Source organism: Mus caroli, unplaced genomic scaffold (assembly GCF_978045245.1).
Source record: "Mus caroli unplaced genomic scaffold, Mus_caroli_1 scaffold_9, whole genome shotgun sequence".
NCBI lineage: Eukaryota > Metazoa > Chordata > Mammalia > Rodentia > Muridae > Mus > Mus caroli.
The window spans coordinates 4,635,703-4,660,000 of NW_028227264.1; the positions used below are offsets into that span (position 1 = coordinate 4,635,703).

At 45.0% G+C, this 24,298-nt stretch overlaps 1 protein-coding gene across 1 annotated transcript in view; it reads right to left on the reverse strand.

Annotated features, from left to right (window-relative positions):
- Ulbp1 (UL16 binding protein 1) overlaps positions 1-20,302 on the reverse strand; it is a 63,726-nt gene extending 43,424 nt beyond the window's left edge. Inside the window, exons 1-3 of the mRNA XM_085843316.1 lie at positions 20,033-20,302; positions 15,124-15,266; positions 14,207-14,340 (exon numbers count right to left, since the gene is read on the reverse strand). Coding sequence (XP_085699442.1) covers positions 14,207-14,340; positions 15,124-15,266; positions 20,033-20,302 — 547 coding nt within the window. The remainder of the gene's footprint in view (positions 1-14,206; positions 14,341-15,123; positions 15,267-20,032) is intronic.
- Positions 20,303-24,298: the final 3,996 nt, after the last annotated feature.

Below are 24,298 nucleotides of genomic sequence, written 5' to 3' on the forward strand. Positions count from 1 at the left end.
GAACAGGAACAAGGCAAGAGATGGAGTCACTGATGTCAACGTCATGTTACATCCTGATGGAGTGATGGAGGGAGCATGGAGACTGTCAGTTTTAATATTGCACACTATGTTTAGTTGGAAGTGAAATGACAGATATTGCCAACACCATCAGAAGCTCTGTGTGTGTGTGTGTGTGTGTGTGTGTGTGTGTGTGTGTGAGTGTGTGTGGCTTTGGTGGAGAAGAGATAGGTACTGTCAGAACACAGTCCATGAGTCAAGTTGTGAGAAGAGTTCAGAGAGTTTTCTCCACATCACACATTGCTGCTTACTTGTGTCGCTAAGAAGTGTGTCCAGGCATGGTGCCCTTGTGACTGTGTACAGTCCTGTGAACTTTGCTCATGTGACCTTGCTTAACCCAAGTGTCTGATGCTTTGAATAAAGTTGGCTATTGTATAAGACATCCGTCTGCCTCATTTTATGCTCTGCTCTCCATCTATAGTAACAAGTTCCACCTCCATGGGGACCTGCAATCTACTACAACCTAGGAGAGCAAGGACCTACAGAAGCACGTGAGTGAGAATAATGGGGTCCAAATCAGGGCAGGCTTTGCCTTACCTCAAGCTGGTGCATCATTTCTTAAAGGAGGACCAAAACTGCCAGAATAGAAACTGTTAGATCCTTATGCTGATTTCCAAATTTGTTTTCTACTAGGGATACAATTTTTACCATCTTTTTTTTTTTTTTTAAAGATTTATTTATTACATGTAAGTACACTGTAGCTGTCTTCAGACACACCAGAAGAGGGAGTCAGATCTTGTTCAGGATGGTTGTGAGCCACCATGTGGTTGCTGGGATTTGAACTAAGGACCTTTGGAAGAGCAGTCGGGTGCTCTTACCTGCTGAGCCATCTCACCAGCCCCAATTTTTACCATCTTTTGTCAAAGCTAACTCTTTTCACAAAGTATATAGCTAACGTTGTAATGAGGTAAAATGATAATATAAATCATATCAGTTTTAAGAGTCCATGTGTATGTAGTTAATAAAACTTCCAAAAACTTTATGGAAATCCATGCTGTTATCTTTATAACATTGAAACATTTTGACTTCCTGTTGAGTAGCTATCAGGAAAGACTTTATCTTCATAAATACAGGACAGATGGCATATTTGGACACATTTACAGGATGACATGTCATGCAATATTAAAATGAAAAGTGACTCTATGTGCTGGTCTAAGAAGATCTTGAAGATAGAGATGACAGACTACCTGGACAATGCTTCCTGTTCGTTTTGTTAAAAGTTATCATTTTACACAGACTTCTAAATCTTATTGAAGAAATACTATTCATGTATAATAAAAACTCTCACAGTAGTGTTAAATAATCATAAAAGTCTCTAATATTAGTTTGTGTTACAAACGACTGGGCTTAGTCAGTCAATAGCAGTAATGACACGGAAGGGAACTTAAGACAGAATGAAATTCTGACCATGGTAATTGACCTATTTTCACTCAGTACGGTCACATGGAGAAACTGATATGCAGAGAGGTGTATGGGTATAATTTCTGATTTAGAATCACTTTAGCAAAAGTTAATCTTTTTATAGTTGCAGAGTTTACTCCCAGTTAAGATGTACAACTGCTATTTTCATATCCTATCTCCCTGCCTTTCTAGACAATGAACAGCAGAAAGAGATTTCAGGGAGAAACTTGTCAAGGGCTCAGTGTCCTCCATGGCGTGCCCGCCAGCCCCAGTGATGTTTCCTCAGGGCCCAGGGCCCACTCTCTTGGTGTGCTGCTGTCTACACAGCAGCTTGTGACATAGCCTGAGTCTGCCCCTCTCCTCTTCTCTAATTGATTGTTTTCCATTGAGTCTAGCAGTATTTCCTCAGGCCCAGATCTGTTCATCCTCTGCTAACTTGTCCCTCATGCTACAGTATTCATTGCCACTGTGTCCTAAAACTCTGACTGTAACAGAATACCTAATTTAGGTACAACCAAGTGTGTTCATTCTGTTTCTCCCTGAATGAGAGATCCAAGGAACAGGTGAAAATTCAGCAACTTTAAGATCTATCCTGGGCTCTGGCAGCTTTTCCATAGGACCAGAATTCTATTCTCAGAACCTACATGATGACCTACCATTTTCAACACTGGGTTCAGGAGCTCTGATGCCTTCTTTTGGCCTCTTCCGAAGCCAGACATACACATGATGCACACACACACACAGACACACACATAGTAATATATACATATATGTGTGTACACACACACACATAAAATTAAAAGAAATTCTAGCCTTGGATGTGGGGCTAAATATATGATAACCTGAGTTTGTTGATTTGGGGAGGAATAGGTGTGGAAGACTTTGGAAATTTGGGCTGGAAACATTACTTAAGAACACTACTTCTTAGAGAGGAGGGACTTGTTGGAGATATAGATTTAGGGCTGAGTGTTCCAAGGTCTCACACCCTCTGCATAAGGTCTGACTGTGGGCCTCTAAATTCAAACAAGACATTTCTAAACACAGTCTTTGTTCATTGAGCTTGTCATGCCGGTATTCATATATGTTGGCCATATGCACGGCCCCTACTTTCCCCTCACTCCTTCCAGACCAACTCTTACCACTCCATCTTTCTGTCTCTGTAAAAAATTATATTTCTCCTTCCCCTTCTTCTTCTTCTTCTTCTTCTTCTTCATCTTCTTCTTCTTCTTCTTCTTCTTCTTCTTCTTCTTCTTCTTCTTCTTCTTCCTCCTCCTTCTTCTTTCTTCTTTTTCTTCTTCTTTCTTCTTCTTCTTCCTTCTTCTTCTTCCTTTTCTTCTTCTTCCTCTTCTTCTTCTTCTTCTTTCTTCTTTTTCTTCTTTCTTCTTCTTCTTCTTCTTCTTCTTCTTCTTCTTCTTCTTCTTCTTCTTCTTCTTCTCCTTCTTTTAATGATCCATGGCATTACTAGCTTTCCCTCATGTTCACCTCTCAATCTCTGCCCACTATGGAATGATAGTCTCCTCCTAGCTGCCTTTGGATCAAGAAAAAGAACTCTTGGCTCATCCAGCACCATGCATGCCTGGATGCTGCCATGCTTCCTGCCATGATGATGATGGACTGAACCTCTGAAATTATAAGCCAGTCCCAATTAAACATTTTGTTTTTTCTTAAAAATGATATTTTATGAACTGGAGAGATGGTGCAGTGGTTAAGATCACTGGGTGCTCTTCCAGAGGACCTGGGTTTAATTCTCAGCACTGACATTGTGGCTTACAAATGTCTTCGACTCCAGTTCTAGGGGCTCAGATGTCTCTCTGGCTTTTGCCAGCTTTGCATGACATGGTGCTCATATATGTGTGCACCATAAACTGATAATAAAAATAAACATTGAAGATGACAACATATAAAATAACAATAAATCTTTAAGCTAATGGAGGAAAACTTAGTACTGTAAAACCTGGATAGGACGTTCCTTCTTCACGATGGCTCCTAAGCCTCAGGGGCAGGGCATATGACATAGATGCCCCATCTGTATTCTGCAGACACACCTTCTCTGCACTTTGACCCCAACCACACATTTCTTCCTTTCTTTATGTTTCATCTTTTCAAGACAAGGTTTCTATGTATACACCTGCCTGTGCTGGAACTCTCTGTGTAGATCAGAGAGGTTCCCACTAATTCAGAGATCTGTCTATCTCTGCCTCCAGAATGCTGGAGTTAAAGGCATAATCCATCAAGCCCATCCAACAACACATCCCTAATCAACATATGCAAAATAAAACAAAAGGTCCATGAATAAATAATGATATGCAACCAACTGTAAAGCAAGAAAGTTGGAATAGGTCTCAGCAAGAATTAAATATGGAATAGAAATGATAAAGAAATTTAATAGAAGCAAAGTTTTTTTCAAGAGTTTCCTGAACTTCATAGACAATTGCATAGTCTGACTAAAGAACACAAAGTATACTAAAACTGTGTAATCACAAATCAAAGAGAAGCCCCACAAACCTTGTAAAGTAATATAATTACAAGAGAATACACTGAAAATATTATGAAAATTTCAAGTACACATTGTATAATACAGACAGCACCCATTCGCAGGAACCTGAACACCTGAACAGCAATCACCTGAAGAAAGTTAGCAAACGTCTAAACAGAGAGAGAGAGATCCATTTAAAGATACAAGTCAGCAGTTAGACATCCAGAGCCAGCGGTAAGAGCCTTCTAGTAAGGAAACTGCAGAAAGGACATTGCTGTTCTACGGGAATTCAGCCAAGAAGAATGCTCAGATGTTTTTTGGATTAATTACTTTATTTCCTGACTGCAGTTTCCCCTCCGCGCTTCCTCCACTACCTAACTCCTCAAAAATGTTGTTTAAGCCAATAGAAACTCTTCATTAGCTGGCCCTGATTATTGTAAATGTTTGGCATTCCAGTATAGAATGGAGCTTTAACCAGATTTCAGAAGAGAAAAACATTAGTAAGGGGCCTAAAACTGTGGCCTAAAACTGTGCTTGTGATCTTTTGGGGAAGAAATGTGGTTGCCTTTTGCTCCTGTCCAAAAATACAAAACAAAACAAAACAAAACAAACAAAACAAAACAAAACAAAACACCAAAAATAAAACAAAATAAAAACTGCCTAAGGCTAAATTGAAGAGTTTGGGATTATTCACTTGGGCAGAGATGATTTCTTTTTTTTTTTAATTTTAATTTTTAATATTTTTATTACATATTTTCCTCAATTACATTTCCAATGCTATCCCAAAAGTCCCCCATAGCGCCCCCCACTTCCCTACCCACCCATTCCCATTCTTTTGGCCCTGGCATTCCCCTATATTGGGGCATATAAAGTTTGCAAGTACAATGGGCCTCTCTTTCCATTGATGGCCGACTAGGCCATCTTTCGATACATATGCAGCTAGAGACAAGAGCTCCAGGGTTCTGGTTAGTACATCATGTTGTTCCAACAATAGGGTTGCAGATCCCTTTAACTCCTTGGGTACTTTCTCTAGCTTCTCCATTGGGAGCCCTGTGATACATCCAATAGCTGACTGTGAACATCCACTCCTGTGTTTGCTAGGCCCCGGCATCGTCTCACAAGAGACAGCTATATTTGGGTCCTTTCAGCAAAATCTTGCTAGTGTATGCAATGGTGTCAGCGTTTAGAAGCTGATTATGGGATGGATCCCTGGATACGGCAGTCTCTAAATGGTCCATCCTTTCATCACAGCTACGAACTTTGTCTCTGTAACTCCTTCCCTGGGTGTTTTGTTCCCAATTCTAAGAAGGTGCACAGTGAGATGAGATGATTTCAAGACGTCTTAATATTCCTGGGTCACGATGCTGTCATTGGTTACTCTCATTCGGATCTATAATGAAAAGGAGCAAGCTGAGCAGGGGAAAGTACAAAATGTACAGTTTGAGGAGAAAAGGAGGCCCAGGAAGTGTGAGAAGAGATCAGTGAGATAAAAAATGATCAGTGAGATAAAAAATGTAAGGAGAAGCTAGGTTCTAAAAGGAATAAAAGGAGTTTGGCCTCAGAGAAAGACATCAGTCAGCTAAGCTACTAATTTGTTCAAAAGAATTTAAAAGATGGTTAAGCAATGAAGGAAGCTATCAGATACAAAAGGCTGATGGCACTGTATTTGAATGAGGAGCCATATTCCAGCCTAAGGAAGCAGCAAAACTTGGCAGCTTTAGAGTCAAGGGTACACAAAGGGGGTGTGGAATCCATTTGGGGCTAAGTAAAACCGCTGAGGCCAGGCATGTGTCAGACATGTGCCTTCGTGGAGGCTCAGAAAGGCCACTGTGTGAAGCTGTGAAGGTGAAGCCAGGATTTCACTCCAGACTCCAAGATTACAAAGATGACAGAGTCATGGCTACCTACCAAGGAGAGCTGCTGACAGGTGGAGAGCCAGCACGAAGGACAGAAGTCTGTTGCAGTCAGCAAAGCTGAAAGATTGGGTGCTCTGAAGAGCACTTTGACATCAGACATGGAGAGGTGGGGTTTGAAGTTGGACCTGCTGGCCGTCCATCTTGCTCTGGCCAAGTATTTCCTTGCTCTGCTCTGTTTTCTCCCTTTCAGAATGGAAATGCATATTCTGTGCCATATTAGGTTAGAAGTATGAGAACTGCTTTTTAATTTTAATTTTACAGGGGTTACAGTGAAGAGGTTGCCATGAGTCTCAAAAGAGACTTTGAACTCTGGCCTTTTAAATGGGGTGAGACTGTGATAGACCATGGAAACATTTTAAATTGGCCTGAATGCATATTTGCATTATGATATGGCTACAAGCCTAAGGGGGCCACAAGGTACAATAAAAATACTCACCATAAAGTCAAATCTTTGAATGTTTGATCATTAAGGTGTGGCCCTACCTGAGAGGGATTAGGAATGCTTCCTTTTGGAGTAGGTCTGGCCTTATTGGAGGAAGTGTGTCACTGGGGAAGAACTTTGAGATTTCAAAAAGCTAATTCCAAGCCCAGAGACTCTTGCTTCTTGCTGCCTTTGGATCTGGATGTAGAACTGTCAGCTACCATGTCTGCCTGCATACCGCCATGTTCCTCCCCACGAGGATAATGAATTAAACCCGTGGAACCATAAGCAAGCCTCAATCAAATGCTGTCTTCAGTAGGAGTTGGCATAGTCATGGAGTCTCTTTACAGCACCAGAACTCTGAGCAAAACAACCTGTTTCCTCCTTTAGTTGCTCTTGTGCAGAGTGTTTCATCACAGCAACTACAACAACACAGTGCCAGATCACCTGGACCCAATGCAGCTATATGGGGATGGTTTCCTGGAACTGGTCAGAGGATGGCCCTGAGTGCCAGTCCAGTACCAGTACAGGAGAAAACCTAGAATGGTTCAGTCCCGTAGTAGAAGAGTGGTGTTTGAAAATCTCAGAAACATTCATGTGTCACAGTGGATGGAACAGCAAAGCATTCTGGGAAATGTGCAGAGTCCATGGTGCTCTGTGGGATGCTGGAGCTGCCATGTTGAGAAGCATAGTGAGAATGACCAGGGAGAAGGACACCAGCACTGGTGGAAGCTCAGGGATGCTGAGGGCTCAAGGCTGGGGGTGGAGTTAGGAGACTGTATTCCTGAGTCCCAGCCAATAAGGTACAGAAAATTCCCATTAGGATAGACTGTCAGGAGCAGTAACACCAAGGACAGAGGTCCACAAAGGAGTAAGGAAGGAAGGAAGGAACAGCCTGAGATCTGACTGCATAAGGGGTGCATGGCTAATATAATACAAAGATCTTAAATGCAGATAGATGGTTAGCCAACCCAGATGTGACCGAACTTTAATAATTAAAGACAAAGCAAATGAAGAGGAGTCTGAAAGCTGCCTTCCCAGGGCAAAAGAAAATAGAGAAGTCCTCAACAACGTCAAAATTAAACGCTACATTTTTTTAAAAAAACTTGTCGTTTCTATCTCTCTGTGGCTTTGGAGTCGTGTCGGTTTGTCCCTATATCACAAGCCCATCTAAGGACCTACAGCTATTGGTGCTTGCTGGTCCTGATGAGGAGACCCTAGCTCAGGAGTAGAGCATTTGGTTAGTGCTCATGGGGATCTGGAAGGAAAGCAAAGCCCCTTGTTCTCAAGCATTGGGTGAGACGCATGGCATGCTGTGGGTGTAGAAGTAGATTTTACCTCCTTTATTTTTTTAGTATTTAAAACCACTTTAAAATTTAAATATATTTTAATCATATCATCCCCTCCCTCAAGCTCTTCCTGATTCTCTCCTCCCACCCAGCTACAACTTTCAGTTCTTTCTCAAAAAACAACCCAAAAACCAAGCATAAATACAAGGGCCCAAAACCTAAAAAAATAAAATAAAATTCAATATCATCCAAAAAGAAGAAACAAAAACGAAAGGAACCACCCAACTGTAACCAAATAAAAGTGTGCACAGAAACACACACACACACACACACACACACACACACACACACACACACACACGGCTCAGTTGTTGGTCAACTATTCCTGAACATAAGACCTTCCCTGAAAGGTTTGGTCTTCACAGTGTCATTGCACTAAAGAAAACTGGATTTTCTCTCTCCCAACAGGTAGACCAGGGAGAGAAGGAATTGTAAATTCTACACTTTAGGAAATGGTATGAAATCTTGCCTTAAAACAAAACAAGAACAAAGGGGTAAAACATGCGAAAACGTGAGTGGTTGTGGCTGCCTTGATCCTGGAAGTTCCTAAATACCATGGAATGCAGGAAAGGAGGTTCAAGGGCAAAGCGGTCCCAGCATGCCTGAGGGCTTGCAAAGAGCACCAGGGGGACACAGTCTTCGGCGCACAGTATGAGCAGTCTCCAGCCCAAAGTCCAAGGAGCTCTGAAGCTGTCTGACACCGCCCACATGCAGGGTCTGGCTGGCACTGTGCCCATCAACTTGGAGCCTAGGGACTTGGTTTAGGATTCCTGTGAACCACAGGGGGGCTGAGGACTGAGGGCCTCACCAGGGATTCCCTCTGGCATCTTCCCCTCCTCTTTTGTTCTGCGGGACAGGCCGCCCTATAGTAAGTGTTGAAGCTCCTTTGGTAGGCAGGAAAGGGAGGAACTATTTATTGTACAAGGCGCCCACACAGGTGAGAGGCGAGGCTACCCAGTGATTCATCCAGAGTGCCTTCCTCCAGCTGCGCAGAAACCCCCTCCTGCACTTGCAACTTCGGTGGCCCCTTGGAGAGAAATAATAGGGAAGAGGATGACACTACCCAGTGATCCAACCACCCTACCCCCCTGCCGCCGCCCAGACACCCCCTCCTGCAGTTACAAATTTGAAACTCACCAGCACACACCGTGGATCTCAGATAACTCAGAAGATCCAAAAGGCATGGAGCTCCTGTGGAAAGGCTGGAGGAGGCATTCTTTGCCATACCCACCGTGGGCAACAACTGTAACCTGAGAGTTGGGAGGAGAAGCGGTGAGGATTCTGTGCCACCCTGCAGATTCACAAAAATGCCAGGCACCAGGGCCGTGAACTCCAGCAATTGTCGGGAGTCTCTGTGGTTTGCTTGTCCCTCCTTGGGGATCGCTGAGAGGACTGGTAGGATGTGGACACTTGAATAAATAGCACTGGGCTGGCGTCTTCCTGCCTGCCCCAACCGCACCGAGCAGACATAGTCCTGCCTGCCCCAATCAGCCCCTCCCCGGGAGGTGACTCAAAGCTTTTCTGAAAGATTGCTATTCTTTGGGCAGTTGCTCCCGCCCACAAACGCCAAGTTCTTGCTTCCAGTAGGTGGCGCTGCAGCCTGGGCCTAGAATGAGACTTGGGCAACCTAAGGCCAATCCCAGTCCCAGGCAGTGTGCAGGCCCACAGTAACTTAGTCACCCCTAAACAATTTCTGTCCTGAGTTCTTCAGTCACAGCACCAGTCGCCCCTTCAGTCTCCTGCCTATCTTGGGTTCCCTCTGTGGTGCTTTCAACATGCTTGGCCCTTGGGAAGCGCTGCTATTAGGAACTGTGGCCTTGTTGAAGGAGGTATGGCCTTATTGGACAAAGTGTGTCACTGTGGAGCTGGGCTTTGGAGAGCTCCCCCTCTGCTCAGGCTCCACCCAGCATGAAATGAGACCTTCCTCCTAACTGCCTGCAGAAAGGAGTTTTCTCCTGGCTGCCTCTGGATCACAATGTAGAACTACTGGCTTGTCCAGCCCCGCGTCTACCTGGATTCTGCGATGCTTCCCGCCATGATGATAATGGGCTGAACCACTGACCTTGTAAGCTGCCCCAATTCAATGTTTGCCTTTATGAGAGTTGCCTTGGTCGTGGTGTCTCTTCACAGCAATGGAAACCCTAACTAAGACGCCCTCTGATCTCCTAAAGCCATGCTGCACTTCCCACGGGCTTCCCTCTTCCTGCAGCTGAATCCTAAACTCATTTGCTCCTCCAGGTCCCTTCCCCATCACTCTGCCCTCCCCTGTCCTGTTTCTTGTCCCAATTCTTGCCCACTTCGCCCAGCCCCCTCCACACCCCTCCCTAGTCACTCTGCCCTTCCCCCACCTCCACCTCCTTCCTTTAACCTCACCTCCCAGTTGAAGACAGTTGCTATCTTGTCAGCGTGGCTGTGTTTTTCCCCTTAGCTCTGTGACACTGAAATCTAACACCTTCAGGGAAGTCCTACAACCATAAAATTATCCCAATCAAAAGCAGGCTCTGTGGGCCTGGATCTGCCTCAGCGGTTAAGAGCACTGCTCATCTGGAGGGAGCACACTGGAATCCCATCCCCTCTTCTGCAGGGTTCCCTGAGCCTTAGGTATGGCAGAGTTTTGAGATCTATCCCTTGGGATGGGGCTCCACAACTCTGTATATAGATTGGTTGTGGTTTCCTGTAGTGGGCTCCATCAGTTTCAAAGAAAAGCATCCTTGATGGGGGTGAAGGGCACTACACATTTGTCCTGTGGGTTTCAGGACAAATGTGTAGGGACGGTTGTTAGGGTTTATGCTGGCTTTCTAAGGTGGTGGTTGTAGATTCTCCTAGATGAACATGACCTCAGCACTGATGGGTTAGCCAGGTTTCCAGTACCTTGCTGAGCATGACTAAGATTCAATGAGAGCTTTTGTCTACTACTAAGGTATGTGTGCCATCACTGCACGTATGGGGCTACTATGTCACGCTGGTCATTGATGTGGCCCATAAGCATCCATAGCTGGGTTAGACTGTTGGTTGTCTCTCTCCTGTGGAAGCTCACATGTAACCCCTTGGAACCATGGAAGCTAGTCCCTCAGCAGAGGGGACTTCAGGTCAGTCCCAGCTCAGGGGCTTCTGGGCCCTGTTTCTAAAGCACTCCGTGTCGTTTAGCAACAGAGACTTATCTTCCAACTCAGGTGGTAACCAAGGACAGAAGAACTGGGCTCTAGGTCTTGGGATTCTCTTACACAGCCCTAGCCAACAACTCAAAAAAAAGGCTTCTCTAAGCCGGGCAGTGGTGGGGCACGTCTTTAATCCCAGCACTTAAAAGACAGAGGCAGGCAGATTCCTGAGTTAGAGGCCAGCTTGGTCTACAGAGTGAGTTCCAGGACAGCCAGGACTACACAGAGAAACCCTGTCTTGGAAAAAACAAACAAACACACACACAAAAAAAAAAAAAAACAAACAAACAAAAAAAGGAGGTGGGGCTTCTCTTGTCTGGAATCGGGGTATTGTTAAATAGTCTCTTAGAGGGAGTGCCATCAGCCCACATGAATAAAAGCTCATTAAAGCTATATATATAGTTATACATGAAATTGCATTTGTTATATACGGCATGGTACTGAGCCCTGTGAGAAGGCAACCTCTGGTCCTGAGCTATCAGAAGGTTCATCGGACCTCAGGGAGAAATCATAAAGTGAGCTCCTTCCCTCAGGTGACCAGGTCACAATCAGATAAGATATCCAGAAGTGAGACATTGCTGCAGGGACTGAACAAGTCACTGTGTGTTAAGAGCTGCCTAGCAGGGGGAGATAAGCAATCTTGTCTGACAGAGCATCTCCTGTTCCCCAGATGCTTGTAAATCTTATCTCATCTAGAGCAAGTGACCGAGGTCAGTTCCCAGTAAGCTGCCACCTTTCCCTCAGCTACCACTTCAGAATTCAAGGGGTGTCCTCGGTGTTCTGTATGATCCAAGGAATCCACTGAGCACCTATGGAGAGATCAAGAGGCCTTAAACACAGGACCTCCTCCTGTCATCTCTAGCTGACCCAGAAGTCCCAGGCAGCACAGACTGCACTGCTGCCTGGGGAAGATGCAGCTTTCACAGAACTCTTGAAGTACTCTGGGGGATGGGCACTGATACAGGTCCATGGGAAGCACCTTGATCTGGGTTCCAGCACAAACCTGCTGCTCAGTCATCAGCTTGTTGCCTTCTGCCACTGTCACACCAAGTGCAGAACTGAGTAGCTGATGCAGGGACAGATATAGCAAGACTTGCCAGGTTGAAAATATTTGGAGCCTGCCATTTACAAACTCACTCCTATGAACACCATTATCTGATGCCATCTCCACAGGGGTAGACTACATGGGCCTCTGGAAGCAAGGGCAGAAGTTCCCATAGGTCCCCACCCAGATCCATTGCCAGGATCCTCCACAGAGGACAAGGCTTTCCAGCCCCTGATTAGATGAGGTGTCTTCAGGCATGAACAGAGACTGCCCCTGATGGGGTAAAAGGCATTCTGTGGGTGGGAAAGTAGAGAGGGCTGGAGGGGCAAGGGAGGGAGCTGAGCAGGGTGGTGGTTTAAGTATCACTTGGGAATTGAGAATCATGAAGGACTGCTTACCTAGTCTTGGCAGAGTTCAGCAATCAACCTCCCATATTCCATTCATCCGATTTCTACAGCATTTTGTCTGCACTCTAGGCAAGGGCATTTTTTGCCCAGTGGCAGATTGCCACATTTGAAGCAAACTCCAAGTGGAGGTTCTTCGGTGCTCATTGTCTTCTTTGAGGTAAACTGGGGTGCTGCCAGGAGCAGACCTGTTTCATTGCCAAAAAAGGCTTCAATTAATGAAATATTTTTAAATGCCATATTCTACAGATCTCTAAGGTTTTTGAAGATCATCTATGCATATATAGTACATCTGATTTTTTGTTTGTTTCTAGCTATATACTATTTGAGTTACTAAACTTTTTTACTATTTGACTAACTAAAGCTTACTTTTGTAAATAAACAAACTAATACCTACAAGATCTTTGATTATCAACTTGTCTTGCTTAATTATACTAAACAGTTTGTAGTAGCAGCTTTTAAAAGGACTATTACTTAATGTGCATTTGTGCTCTCCTAGTCCTTAGCACTTGGATCTTGCGCGTGTCCGACTCGACCAGCAAGAACGACACGGCACACAAGTAGGATCCTCCTGCAGCCAAGCTTTAATGCATCTTGAGAGGGAGAGCATAAGCTTACACACGGATGCGAAGACTCTGAGGAACCCAGCCCTGTGTCTTATATAGAATTTTTGTCCCGCCTCTGACGTGGTGCATCCTCACAGGGCCACTTCCAAACAGACCAGATAACGTACTTAACGGGTGTATGTCCTCACGGACAGGGACTATCCAGAGACATGTGCAGTAAGCCTTTTTACTTGTTCAAACACCCAGCTCATGTGCCATCTTGTAATGGCGAATGTGGGAGCGGCTTTCCACATCTCCTCCTTTTGTTTTAATTTTAAGGCCACCCAAGCGATCGAGAGTGAGGGTGGAGGTCAAATTCCCAGTGTGCAAGATAGGTCTTACACAGGGTCCTCCTCTTAGACTCTTCGCCCAGAGGAACCCTGGCCTGACCCTATGTCGTTTTTCCTGGGAGAAGGAAACTTGGACATATAACCTTCATATAGATGACACGCCCTCCTGGAAGAGGTTTTAACAGCCGCTTTGCCCCTTTCACTGCAGTGCTTAGCCTGGCAACTCTCCTTGGGCTGCTGAAGCGCACTCACTCTGTCCCGTGCAATGAGACTAGCCTCGTGGGGTGCAAGAGCTGAGTGGCCAGCGACCTTTTACTATACATACTGGGTCCAAGTTCGGCTCCACGCTTCTCTAAAAGGTCCCCACCCAAGCATCATAAGATATGGTAATAATATCTTTCTTTCTTTCCTGACAAATCTTGAAATTTTGAATGCCCTGTGAGTATTGGCCACGCTCAACCACCGGGACAATCCTATTCAGTCCACCCTGCCTCCCACAATCCCTTTCTTCATTTTTCCTGTCTTCATTCTGAGGTAATTCCAGGTTTCTGCAGCCTCAAGCAATTTCGCAATCAATGCTGGTTATTCTTAATATCTTCTCTCTCATAGGCAGCAATCCTATTTTAGCAACAAATAAAACAGCATCATTTAAAGGCGTTCATACATAGCCATCATCTCAAGCACTTGTACACGTTCCCACAGGAGAGACACCACCTTTTTAAACAGGAAAGATCCTATCATAAGTATCAAAAGAAGCATCACAACTGGTCCCACGAGTGTGGAAATCAAAGTTGTCATCCAGGGGGACTGACTGAACCAGCCCTCAAACCATCCTTTATCGGCATCAAAGATTTTTTGTCTCTGCAAGGCGAGTTCTCAATTTCGCCATGCTGTATCGCACTAATCCGGTCTTATCGACCCAGAAACAGCATTCTTCTTTTAGGGTGGCACACTTCCAAAGAGGATAAATTCATCTCTAAATTAGTAATTGATTTTTCAATTTCCTTTATATCCTCATGCATAGCTTGTTGCAAAATTTTAAGCTGATGAATATTATTAAGCGCTACCGCCCCTGTGCCTATACCAGCAGCGATGCCGCCTGTGGCCAGGCCTCCCAATAACACCGGTAAGGTAATAGAGGCGGGATCTCTCTTAAGACGTCGGGGGCCGGCATTCTCATAGGCTTCCACAACATGACTTATGGGATGATAAATAATCCTAGGCCATAGGGTTACCATAACACAAAAAACACTGGTAAAATTTAAGGTAGCAAGGGAAACGCAGGGGGTAAGGCCAGCACTACAGGCCCAATAGGTCCCTTCTGGCGGGACAAGATAGCCAGAGGACTGGGAATGAGAAGATATATTTGTATAACTTCTACTTATAGAAAAAATGGCGACCGGATCATGACCGGTACGGTACAATCTCAGACCCCAACTTTTTGGGCCATCCCAGTTAGCTTTCTTTCCTGCCTCAGTAAAGGTAATCACCAATGGATTACATCGGCCCCCAGGGGTGGCTCCAATATGGCTAGTTTTTAAAGAATCATAGCAGGGGCCACAATCAACCCTCCTTCCATCCTTTGTGCATTTCCATTTTCCTCTCCCCCCATAAGTATAGCCAGGTGTATTTCCTCTCTTAACAGTAATGAAATCCCATGTGGATGAGGGATTCCAATAGGCATGCCCTGTGGTCTCACACCCCCATACTTTACTATAGCCCTCTGCCGGACCCCCACAATGAGGTGACACCTATGACCAGGGCAAACATAGATGTCAAATTCTCTGGTAAATTCTCTTTGATTAATATATTGGCATCCATAATCTCCAGATGAATCATGATCAGAGGGATCCCATTCATTACCAACCAGATCACACAAATCTACATAAAGGGTTGGAAAAGCCTCTTTTAGGGCACCCTGCAAAACAGTCTTATTAGCAACAACTCCTGTTAACAAATTAGAAATAGTCCAAGTCACATTATAGATCTGATGTGGGTTACTCCCTGATCTTTGAGTTCCTCCCAGTGTCATCATTTTCAGAAGTAGGATCATCCATGTCCAGCTCCGTCGCAATGGGTTCTTCTTCCGCCTGATGGATTGTTCTTGTAAGGCGGGCAGGGATCCAAAAAGGGTTGGCTTCATCCTGTGGAAAGACACATATGGCTCCCCTGGATCTGATCAATATGGGATCCGGGCCCTTCCATTTGTTATTCAAAACATCTTTCCATTTAACCCTTTCTTTGGGCCTATCTGGCTCTGAGTAATGACGTTCAGCCGCAGTATGGCCATGAGCATCAAGATTTAAAAAATTGAGTGTAAAGAGTGCCATAGTTTTATTAGATAGGATTTGAGGGTGTGGTGCGCCCGCTCAACAATACCCTGTCCTTGGGGGTTGTATGGAAGTCCAGTCAGGTGGGTCACGTCCATCTGACGGCAGAACTGTTGGAATTTTTGAGATGTATAAGCTGGACCATTATCAGTCTTAAGGAGTTTGGGTTTCCCCCAAGCACTCCATGCCTCAAAGCAATGTTGAATCACATGTGAGGCCTTTTCTCCAGTTAGGGGAGAAGCAGACATGATACCCGAGCACGTGTCAATGGACACGTGGAGGTACTGAAGTTTGCCAAAGGAGGAGACATGGGTAACGTCCATCTGCCAGACCTGTAGGGGTCGAATGCCACGTGGGTTAATTCCTACGTGGGGGACTGGCAGAAACTCACAACAGTTTTGACACTGAATGACAATGTCACGGGCCTCCTTTCTTGTCAAGGAGAAGCGACGACGCAGAGTTTCAGCCGTCACATGAAATTTGTTGTGAAACCTCCTGGCAGCTTCTATTGGAGACGATAAGGCTGCAGCCACCATTTTTGTAGCTTTGTCTGCCATATCATTTCCCTGAGCCATGGGCCCAGGCAGGCCCGAGTGGGCCCTGACATGAGTAATATAGACTGGAAATTTTCTGGCTAACAGGACTAGCTGTATTTGCTGAAAAATATGGGCAACCTTGCTAGATGACCTAATCACCCCAGCCACTTCTAAAAGATTTACAGCATTAACCACATAATGAGAGTCAGACACAATATTAAGGGCTCCTGAAAAGGTTTTTAAAACCTCCAGGACCACAAGACACTCCACTACTTGAGGAGAATTCTCACCAAACTGTTTAGAGGTGACCTCCCCATTGTGGACATAGGCACCTATGCCGGTTTTTGACCCATCAGTATATACCACGGCCCCATCTTCAAGCGGGGATTTAGATGTCACACGTGGAAACACAACGGGCTGATTCTGGGCAAACTGTAAGATGGGATGTTTGGGATAATGATTATCTATCTGTCCTTCAAAGGAGGTAACCAAGACTGCCCAGTCATTGGAGGTGGCTGCCAGAGTTTGAACTTGTACAGCAGTGTAAGGCACAATTAGGGTATCTGGGTTTTTTCCAAAGTGGGTAATAGCTGCTTTCAGGCCCCTAAGGGCAAGCTGTGCAACTGCATTAGGATACCATTCTATTATTTTAGCAGGGGAAGCATTTGGGTGGACCCACAGTAGAGGTCCACCCTGCCATAAAACTGCAGTCGGCAATTGGGCTGTCTTAAAAACACACAAATCAAAAGGTTGAGTATCATTAATGCGATGCAATTGGGCCTCCTGCAAAGCCCCCTCAACTGCTCACAATGCCTGGTCAGCAGCTGGAGTAAGGGCTCTAGGGGAGGAAATATGAGAATCCCCTTCCAATATTTCAAATAAAGGTTTCAACTCCGCCGAGGGGATTTTCAAAAAGGGTCTAAGCCAATTAATATCTCCCAGCAACTTTTGAAAATCATTTAAAGTATGAAGATGGTCCCTCCGTATTTCTATTTTTTGGGGTGCAATCCTGTCTGGGGTAATTATCGACCCTAGAAACTGTCCTGTATCAGAAACCTGCACCTTTTCTGCAGCTATTTGCAAACCCCACCGTTGAAGAGTGTCCAACAAACAGGGGTATGCCCTTTTTAATAGGCTCAGGTCTTTGTGACACAAAAGAACATCATCCATATAATGTATTAAAATTAAAGAAGAAAATTGTTCCTTTATTGGGCTAAGAGCCCTTTGTACATAAAGCTGACACATGGTGGGACTATTGGACATGCCCTGGGGCAAAACTTTCCATTGATATCTTCTATCTGGTTCCATATGATTGAATGAGGGAACTGTGAAGGCAAAATGAGGCCTATCCTCAGGGCATAATGGTATAAAAAAAAAAAGCAATCCTTAATATCTATAATAATTAAATTCCATTTTTGCGGCAGGGCAGATAACGCCGGCAAACCACGTTGCACGGGGCCAAATAACTTCATTTGTGCATTAATGGCCCTTAAATCATGAAGCAACCTCCATTTTCCAGATTTCTTTTTAATAACAAATATGGGAGTATTCCAAGGAGAGACAGACAGCTCGATGTGTCCTAAATTTAACTGTTCTTGTATTAATTGTGTTACTGCCTCTAATTTTTCAGAGGATAAAGGCCACTGAGGAACCCACACCGGGTCCTCTGTTTTCCACGGTATAGGTTGTACTATCTCAGCGGCCCCTAGGAAAAACCCAGTCCCTGTTTTCTATAATTTTCCTTTGGTGCAATAGGAGTTATTCGTCCCTGTCCTTGTGCACCCAGTCCCTCCCCATCTCTATAACCCATCTTGGTCATGATATGCTTTGCTCTATCTGAATAGTTGCCTTCTAAGGAAACTGTCTCATTAGACAAGACGAGACTCATGTGCTGCATGATATCCCTTCCCCAGAGGTTAACCGGGAGCGGGAGCACATAGGGTACAAATTTTCCTTGCTGACCTTCGGGGGATCTCCAGGTTAAAGCAACAGAACTTATAGTGGGACAGGATTGGTATCCCAGACCTTGTAACGAATGAGATGATTCTGTGGTGGGCCAAGTTTTGGGCCACCAATGTGTGGAAATTATACTTTTATCTGCTCCGGTATCTAGAATGCCCTCGAATTCTTTCCCATTTATCTTAAGGCGGAGCTTAGGTCTGCTATTTAACGATACCACTAAGTAGGCTGAGTCACTTCCAGAGGAACCCATTTTCTTCACATCCTGTCCCACAGGCTCCTCTCTGGCGTTATCAGGGAGGAGCAATAGCTGGGCAATCCTGTCCCCTTTGTTAATAGAGAAGACGCCCCGAGGGCTGGAACATAGGACTTGAATCTCAGGAGAGTGTTGGTGATCCACCACTCCTGGGTGTGCCACCAAGCCTTGTAAGGTGAGTGAACCTCGACCAAGAATAAGGCCCATGGTCCCCGGGGACAAAGATAATACAGACTCCACCGGGACCGGTTGAATGTTCATTTGGGGCATTAGTAGGAAGTCGGTGGCGGCACGCAGGTCCACCCTTGAGGGTCTTCCTGGGCCTCCTCTCTGGTTGCTTCCTGGGTCCTGACAAATCGGTTCCCATATCTTTGGGGGCCCTGGGACCGAGGGCCCGGTTTCCCGTTTTTTGTTACACGAGGAAACTCCTTAGTATCATTAGCCTCCTGTGATGCAAGTAGCCTGCCATTGATATCTCTGACAGACCGACATTGATCTGCTCTATGATAACCCTTACTGCACTTGGTGCATAGGGTAAGGACCCTCCTCTCATGAGGAGGGGCCCTGCAGTCTCTTTTGAGATGGCCAGGCTTGCCACAATTATAACATGTTTTATGTCCCTTTTGTCCTGTTGCTTGCTTTTGTGACTGAAGAATTGCAGCCGCCAGGCCTGCATTAGTAAGGGGTCCCCCCAACTCATGGCAAACTCTAAGCCAATCCTGTAAGCCTTTGCTCTTTCTAGGGGCGATAGCTGCTCGGCACTCCTGTGTGGCTTGTTCAAAAATTAACTGTTCTATTAAGGGGTTTGCGGCCTCAGAGTCCCCAAAAATTCTCTCAGCCGCTTCTGTCATTCTTGCCACAAAATTGGAGAAGGGCTCTTGGGGGCCCTGAATAATTTTTGATAATTGTTGATTGGCCTCACCCTTGTTTGATAGAGCTTTCCATGCCCTAATAGCAGAATGTGCAACTTGCACATAAGCTCCCCATGCATAGTTGTTTTGATCAGCCGCGTACAGGCCCTGCCCTGTTAACAGGTCGAAGGTCCAATCGCGTTGTTCTGAGGTGAGTGCTGCCGCATTAAACCTGGCTAGATTTTGGGCTGCCTCATGCCATAGGGCTTTCCATTCCATATACTGTCCCATGGTTGGTAAAACAGCTTTGGCAATCATCTGCCAATCTGAAGGAGTGAGCGGATTTATGGCCAATCTATCTAGTTGCATCAATGTAAAGCTCCCCGTCACCCCATATTTCCTTACCGACTCTGCAAGTTCCTTAATTTGATTGTATTCTACGGGTGCATAAACCCTACCTCCTTCCCCATTATCGAAAACGGGGAAGGCTTGTGTCACTTTATGGCGGGTTTTTTCAGAAAGAAGTGAAGAAGATGCGGGTCGTGCCCCATAAGGGGGGGGGGCAGTAGGGGTAAGCTGCATGCATTGTTGGAGTGGGGGCTGTTTTTTATTTTTATACCTTGGGATCCTTTCATCAGGGTGATACCTCTCTTCTTCATATCTAGCTGCAGCTTCCTCTAAGTCCTCTTCCTCAGAGGAGTCAAGTTCGTCGCTCGAACTTGAGCTAATTTTCAGTTCTTGAAGTTCCCTTACTGGGTAGATACTCTCCCCTTTTTTCTTATCATCATTAGAAGGGTGATCCAACCTTATAGGTTAATCAGGCTTCTCTCCCCCTTTTTTACCTTTTCCGGGGGGTCCCTTTTCTCTTTTCTTGGATATCCCTTTTGTATGTGCTCGAGCACCCAACCTCTCACTCTGCTCAGTTTCTGACATGCTATCTTGGACTGATTCTAACGCGTGCTGGCCTTCCTGTCTTACTGGACCGCAGGTTTCATCCTCTAGACAGTTGTTAACCATCTTCCAAATGGCCTTGGTCCCAGGGCAAAGATCATTCTCTAACAGTTTTCTATCTAGATCTTTTCCCAATTTTTTCCACGAGGCGCGGGAAAGTGATCCGGAGCAGGCGTACCATGGCGCCACACGGTCAACTTCCTTCACAAAATTTTTAAGTGTGCGGGGTGCAATCTTAATGTCCCTTTGTTTAAGAAGGTTATCAAGGGCTTGAACCACAGATTGGGACGAACCCATTGTGGGTGGTGCCTGCGGTTTATCTACACCCGACTTATGTAGCACGGCAGATTTCTACCTCCTCGCGGCTTATCTACGTCCGTCTGACAGGAGATCTGACAGGAGATCAACGGCCAAAATGTCAACGGTCGCAGGGCCGCTTATCTACGTCGGACTTATCCGCAACCCTCAACAATATCTCTTGTGCTTACAACAATACAACATCAGGAAAAAAAGGAAGAAGACTCTGATCACTAACACTGCCGCCTCGGGCAAACCCTCCCAAGGTGGAGACAGTTGAAGACCAAGATTAGAAAAAAATCTGACACACCTCTCCGGGCGGAGTCCACTGCAGTTCTGAATCCACCTCAGTGCTGAGGGGTCTCCGGTGGTGCGAACGATGTCTGAAGTCCCGGGTTTTTGGCACCACTTCTTGCGCGCATCTGACTCGACCAGCAAGAACGACACGGCACACAAGTAGGATCCTCCTGCAGCCAAGCTTTAATGCATCTTGAGAGGGAGAGCATAAGCTTACACACGGATGCGAAGACTCTGAGGAACCCAGCCCTGTGCCTTATATAGAATTTTTGTCCCGCCTCTGACGTGGCGCATCCTCACAGGGCCACTTCCAAACAGACCAGATAACGTACTTAACGGGTGTATGTCCTCGCGGACAGGGACTATCCAGAGACATGTGCAGTAAGCCTTTTTACTTGTTCAAACACCCAGCTCATGTGCCATCTTGTAATGGCGAATGTGGGAGCGGCTTTCCACACTTGGACTCATTGTATATCTGACTGCTCCACATTGTAGAACCACTGTCTGACCAGACTAAGAGCAGCCCAGCTCTGTGGCTATACATTGTCAGCACTGGAAACTGGGTGCAAGGCAGATGTTTTGGCCTGTCTAGTGGTTAGCATCTAAGGAACTTCGCCTGTTAGCACTGGCCCTTGAGTACCTCTTCTTTGCCTCTGTGTTTGTTGGTGATATTTATTTTTGTTTTGTTGTGATTGAGCACACACCACTGAATTAGACCCCCAATGCTGTGTTTGATTTCAGTCTGGGATGTCTTTGGCATCTTCATCTGCATACCTTCTTTTGCTGCAGGAACACTCTGCTTGGTAAGTATCCTGGAATCAAATGACTTAACTGAACTTTGGCAGTGCAAAGGGGTGGGGTGGGAGGATCGAAGTTGGATTTCACAGAATTTACAGATAAATTGTCTCTCTCTACTTAAGGCTACAGTGAGGCTGTATTTAATTATTGATGTTCCCAGAGGTCCAATGCTTAGTTCATGGGCAGCATCAGCATAAGGCACTAGACTACACACCTTGCTCACAGGCAGCAGTGCCTACAGTGCATTGCCAAGCTCCACCCTCTGCTCCAGCGAGACTGCCATGAATGTGTTATATGCCCTGTCACTCCTAGACCCAGGAGATCCACTAACCATCAAAAGAAATACAGAGACAGAGAGTGCTAGAAGAGATTGTTTTACTCAAATCAAGGATTTGAAAAATAGAACAGAGACTACCTGAATCAAAGAAAAATAATCCCCGCTTTTTTCAATGGAGAAAAGCCTCAGAAGATGATGGTTCTCGAATGCTCCTTGTAGCCTTGGACAAACTCTTTCCTTAGACTTGAACTTCTTTGAAGGGATTGTGGAAAGAGACTTACTCTAAAATCACCTTTAGGCTCAAACTCCAGCATTCCTAATTATGCAGTTCACAGCAATTATGGAAATCAGAAACGGTGACAGGAGATGACCTCTAGCACAGACTTCAGTCCCCAGCCTTCCCAGAAAGACACGAAAAGAGTAAGCTGACATATTAGGAAGAAGGGTGTGTCCCAAGCACCTCTCCCTAGAATTTATGGTTCCAGGAGGGAGGAATAGATTTTTATAAAGTAGACAAAAATGAAAGAAAGTTGGCCTGGGGAGACAGCTTAGCTGCTAAAGTGCATGATTTATCAAGTACAAAGTACTAGAATGCAGACTCAAATTCCACCCCTCAGAATCTATGTAAGGAATCTAGTACTGCTGCAGGTGTCTGTAGTCCCAGCACTGGGCACATGGAGGTAGGACAGCCCTTGGTGCTCCCTGGACAGCCAGTCTAGGCAAATCAGTGGATTCTATGCTCAGGGAGACACATTCACAAATAGAGAGCAATTTAGTAAAATGCCTAGCACTTCTGACCCCACACCCCCACACATACAGACACACATCCATACCAACCCACACACAAATATGCAAACACTGATTAGAAAATTAATTAAAATAAAACAAATTTAAAAGGAGAAAAGTGGAATTAACAAGGTATTGTTTAAGGTATATATTATAGTGCACAAAAGTGAAGCCTATTTCCTCCTGGCAAAGTATTTCTCTTTTTAAATATTTTTTTCATATGCTGTTACACACACATACATGATAACACATGACTATTTTTTTATTAGATATTTTCTTTATATACATGTCAAATGCTATCCCAAAAGTTCCCTATATCCTCTCCTCACCCTGCTCCCTTACCCACCCACTCCCACTTCTTGGCCCTGGCATTCCCCTGTACTGGGGCATATAAGGTCTGCAATACCAAGGGGGCTCACTTCCCAGTGATGGCTGACTAGGCCATCTTATGCTACATATGCAGCTAGAGACACGAGCTCTGAGGGTACTGGTTAGTTCATATTGTTGTTCCACCTATAGGGTTGCAGACCCCTTTAGCTTCTGTGCTTTCTCTAGCTCCTCCATTGAGGGCCCTGTGTTCAATCTTATAGATGACTGTGAGCATCCACTTCTGTATTTGCCAGGCACTGGCATAGCCTCATATGATACAGCTATACCAGGGTCCCTTCAGCAAAATCTTGCTGGCATATGCAATAGTGTCTGGGTTTGGTGGCTGATTATGGGATGGATCCCCAGGTGGGGTAGTCTCTGGATAGTCCATCCTTTCGCCTTAGCTCCAAACTTTGGTTCTGTAACTCCTTTCATGGGTATTTTGTTCTCAATCCTAAGGAGGAATAAAGTATCCACCCGTTGGTCTTCCTTCTTCTTGATTTTCTTGTGTTTTGCAAATTGTATCTTGGGTATTCTAAGTTTCTGGGCTAATATCTACTTATCAGTGAGTCCATATCTAATGACTTCTTTTGTGATTGGGTTACCTCACTAAGGATGATATCCTCCAGATACATCCTTTGTCCAAGAATTTCATAAATTCATTGTTTTTAATAGCTGAGTAGTACTCCATTGTGTAAATGTACCACATTTTCTGTATCCATTCCTCTGAGGGACATCTGGGTTCTTTCCAGCCTCTAGCTACTATAAATAAGACTGCTATGAACATAGTGGAGCACGTGTCCTTCTTACAGGTTGGAACATCTTCTGGATATATGCCCAGGAGAGGTATTGCGGGATTCTCTGGTAGTACTATGTCCAATTTTCTGAGGAACCACCAGACTGACTTTCAGAGTGGTTGTACAAGCTTGCAATCCCACCAACAATGGAGGAGTGTTCCTCTTTCTCCACATCCTCGCCAGCATCTGCTGTCACCTGAATTTTTGATCTTAGCTATTCTGACTGGTGTGAGGTGTAATCTCAAGTTTGTTTTTATTTGCATTTCCCTGATGATTAAGGATGTTGAACTTTTTTCAGGTGCTTCTCAGCCATTCAATATTCCTCAGTTGAGAATTCTTTGTTTAGTAGCTCTGTACACCATTTTTTAATGGGGTTATTTGAATTTCTGGAGTCCAGCTTCTTGAGCTCTTTGTATATATTGGATATTAGTCCACAAATTCACACAATATCTTTCCACGAATCCAGCCCTTCAAAGGATAATAACAGAAAAAAAAAATACAAGGACGGAAACCACGTCCTAGAAAAAGCAAGAAAGTAATCCTTCAACAAACCTAAAAGAAGACAGCCGCAAGAACAGAATCCCAACTTTAACAACAAAAATAACAGGAAGCAACAATTACTTTTCTTTAATTTCTCTTAACATCAATGGACTCAACTCCCCGACTGCCAGG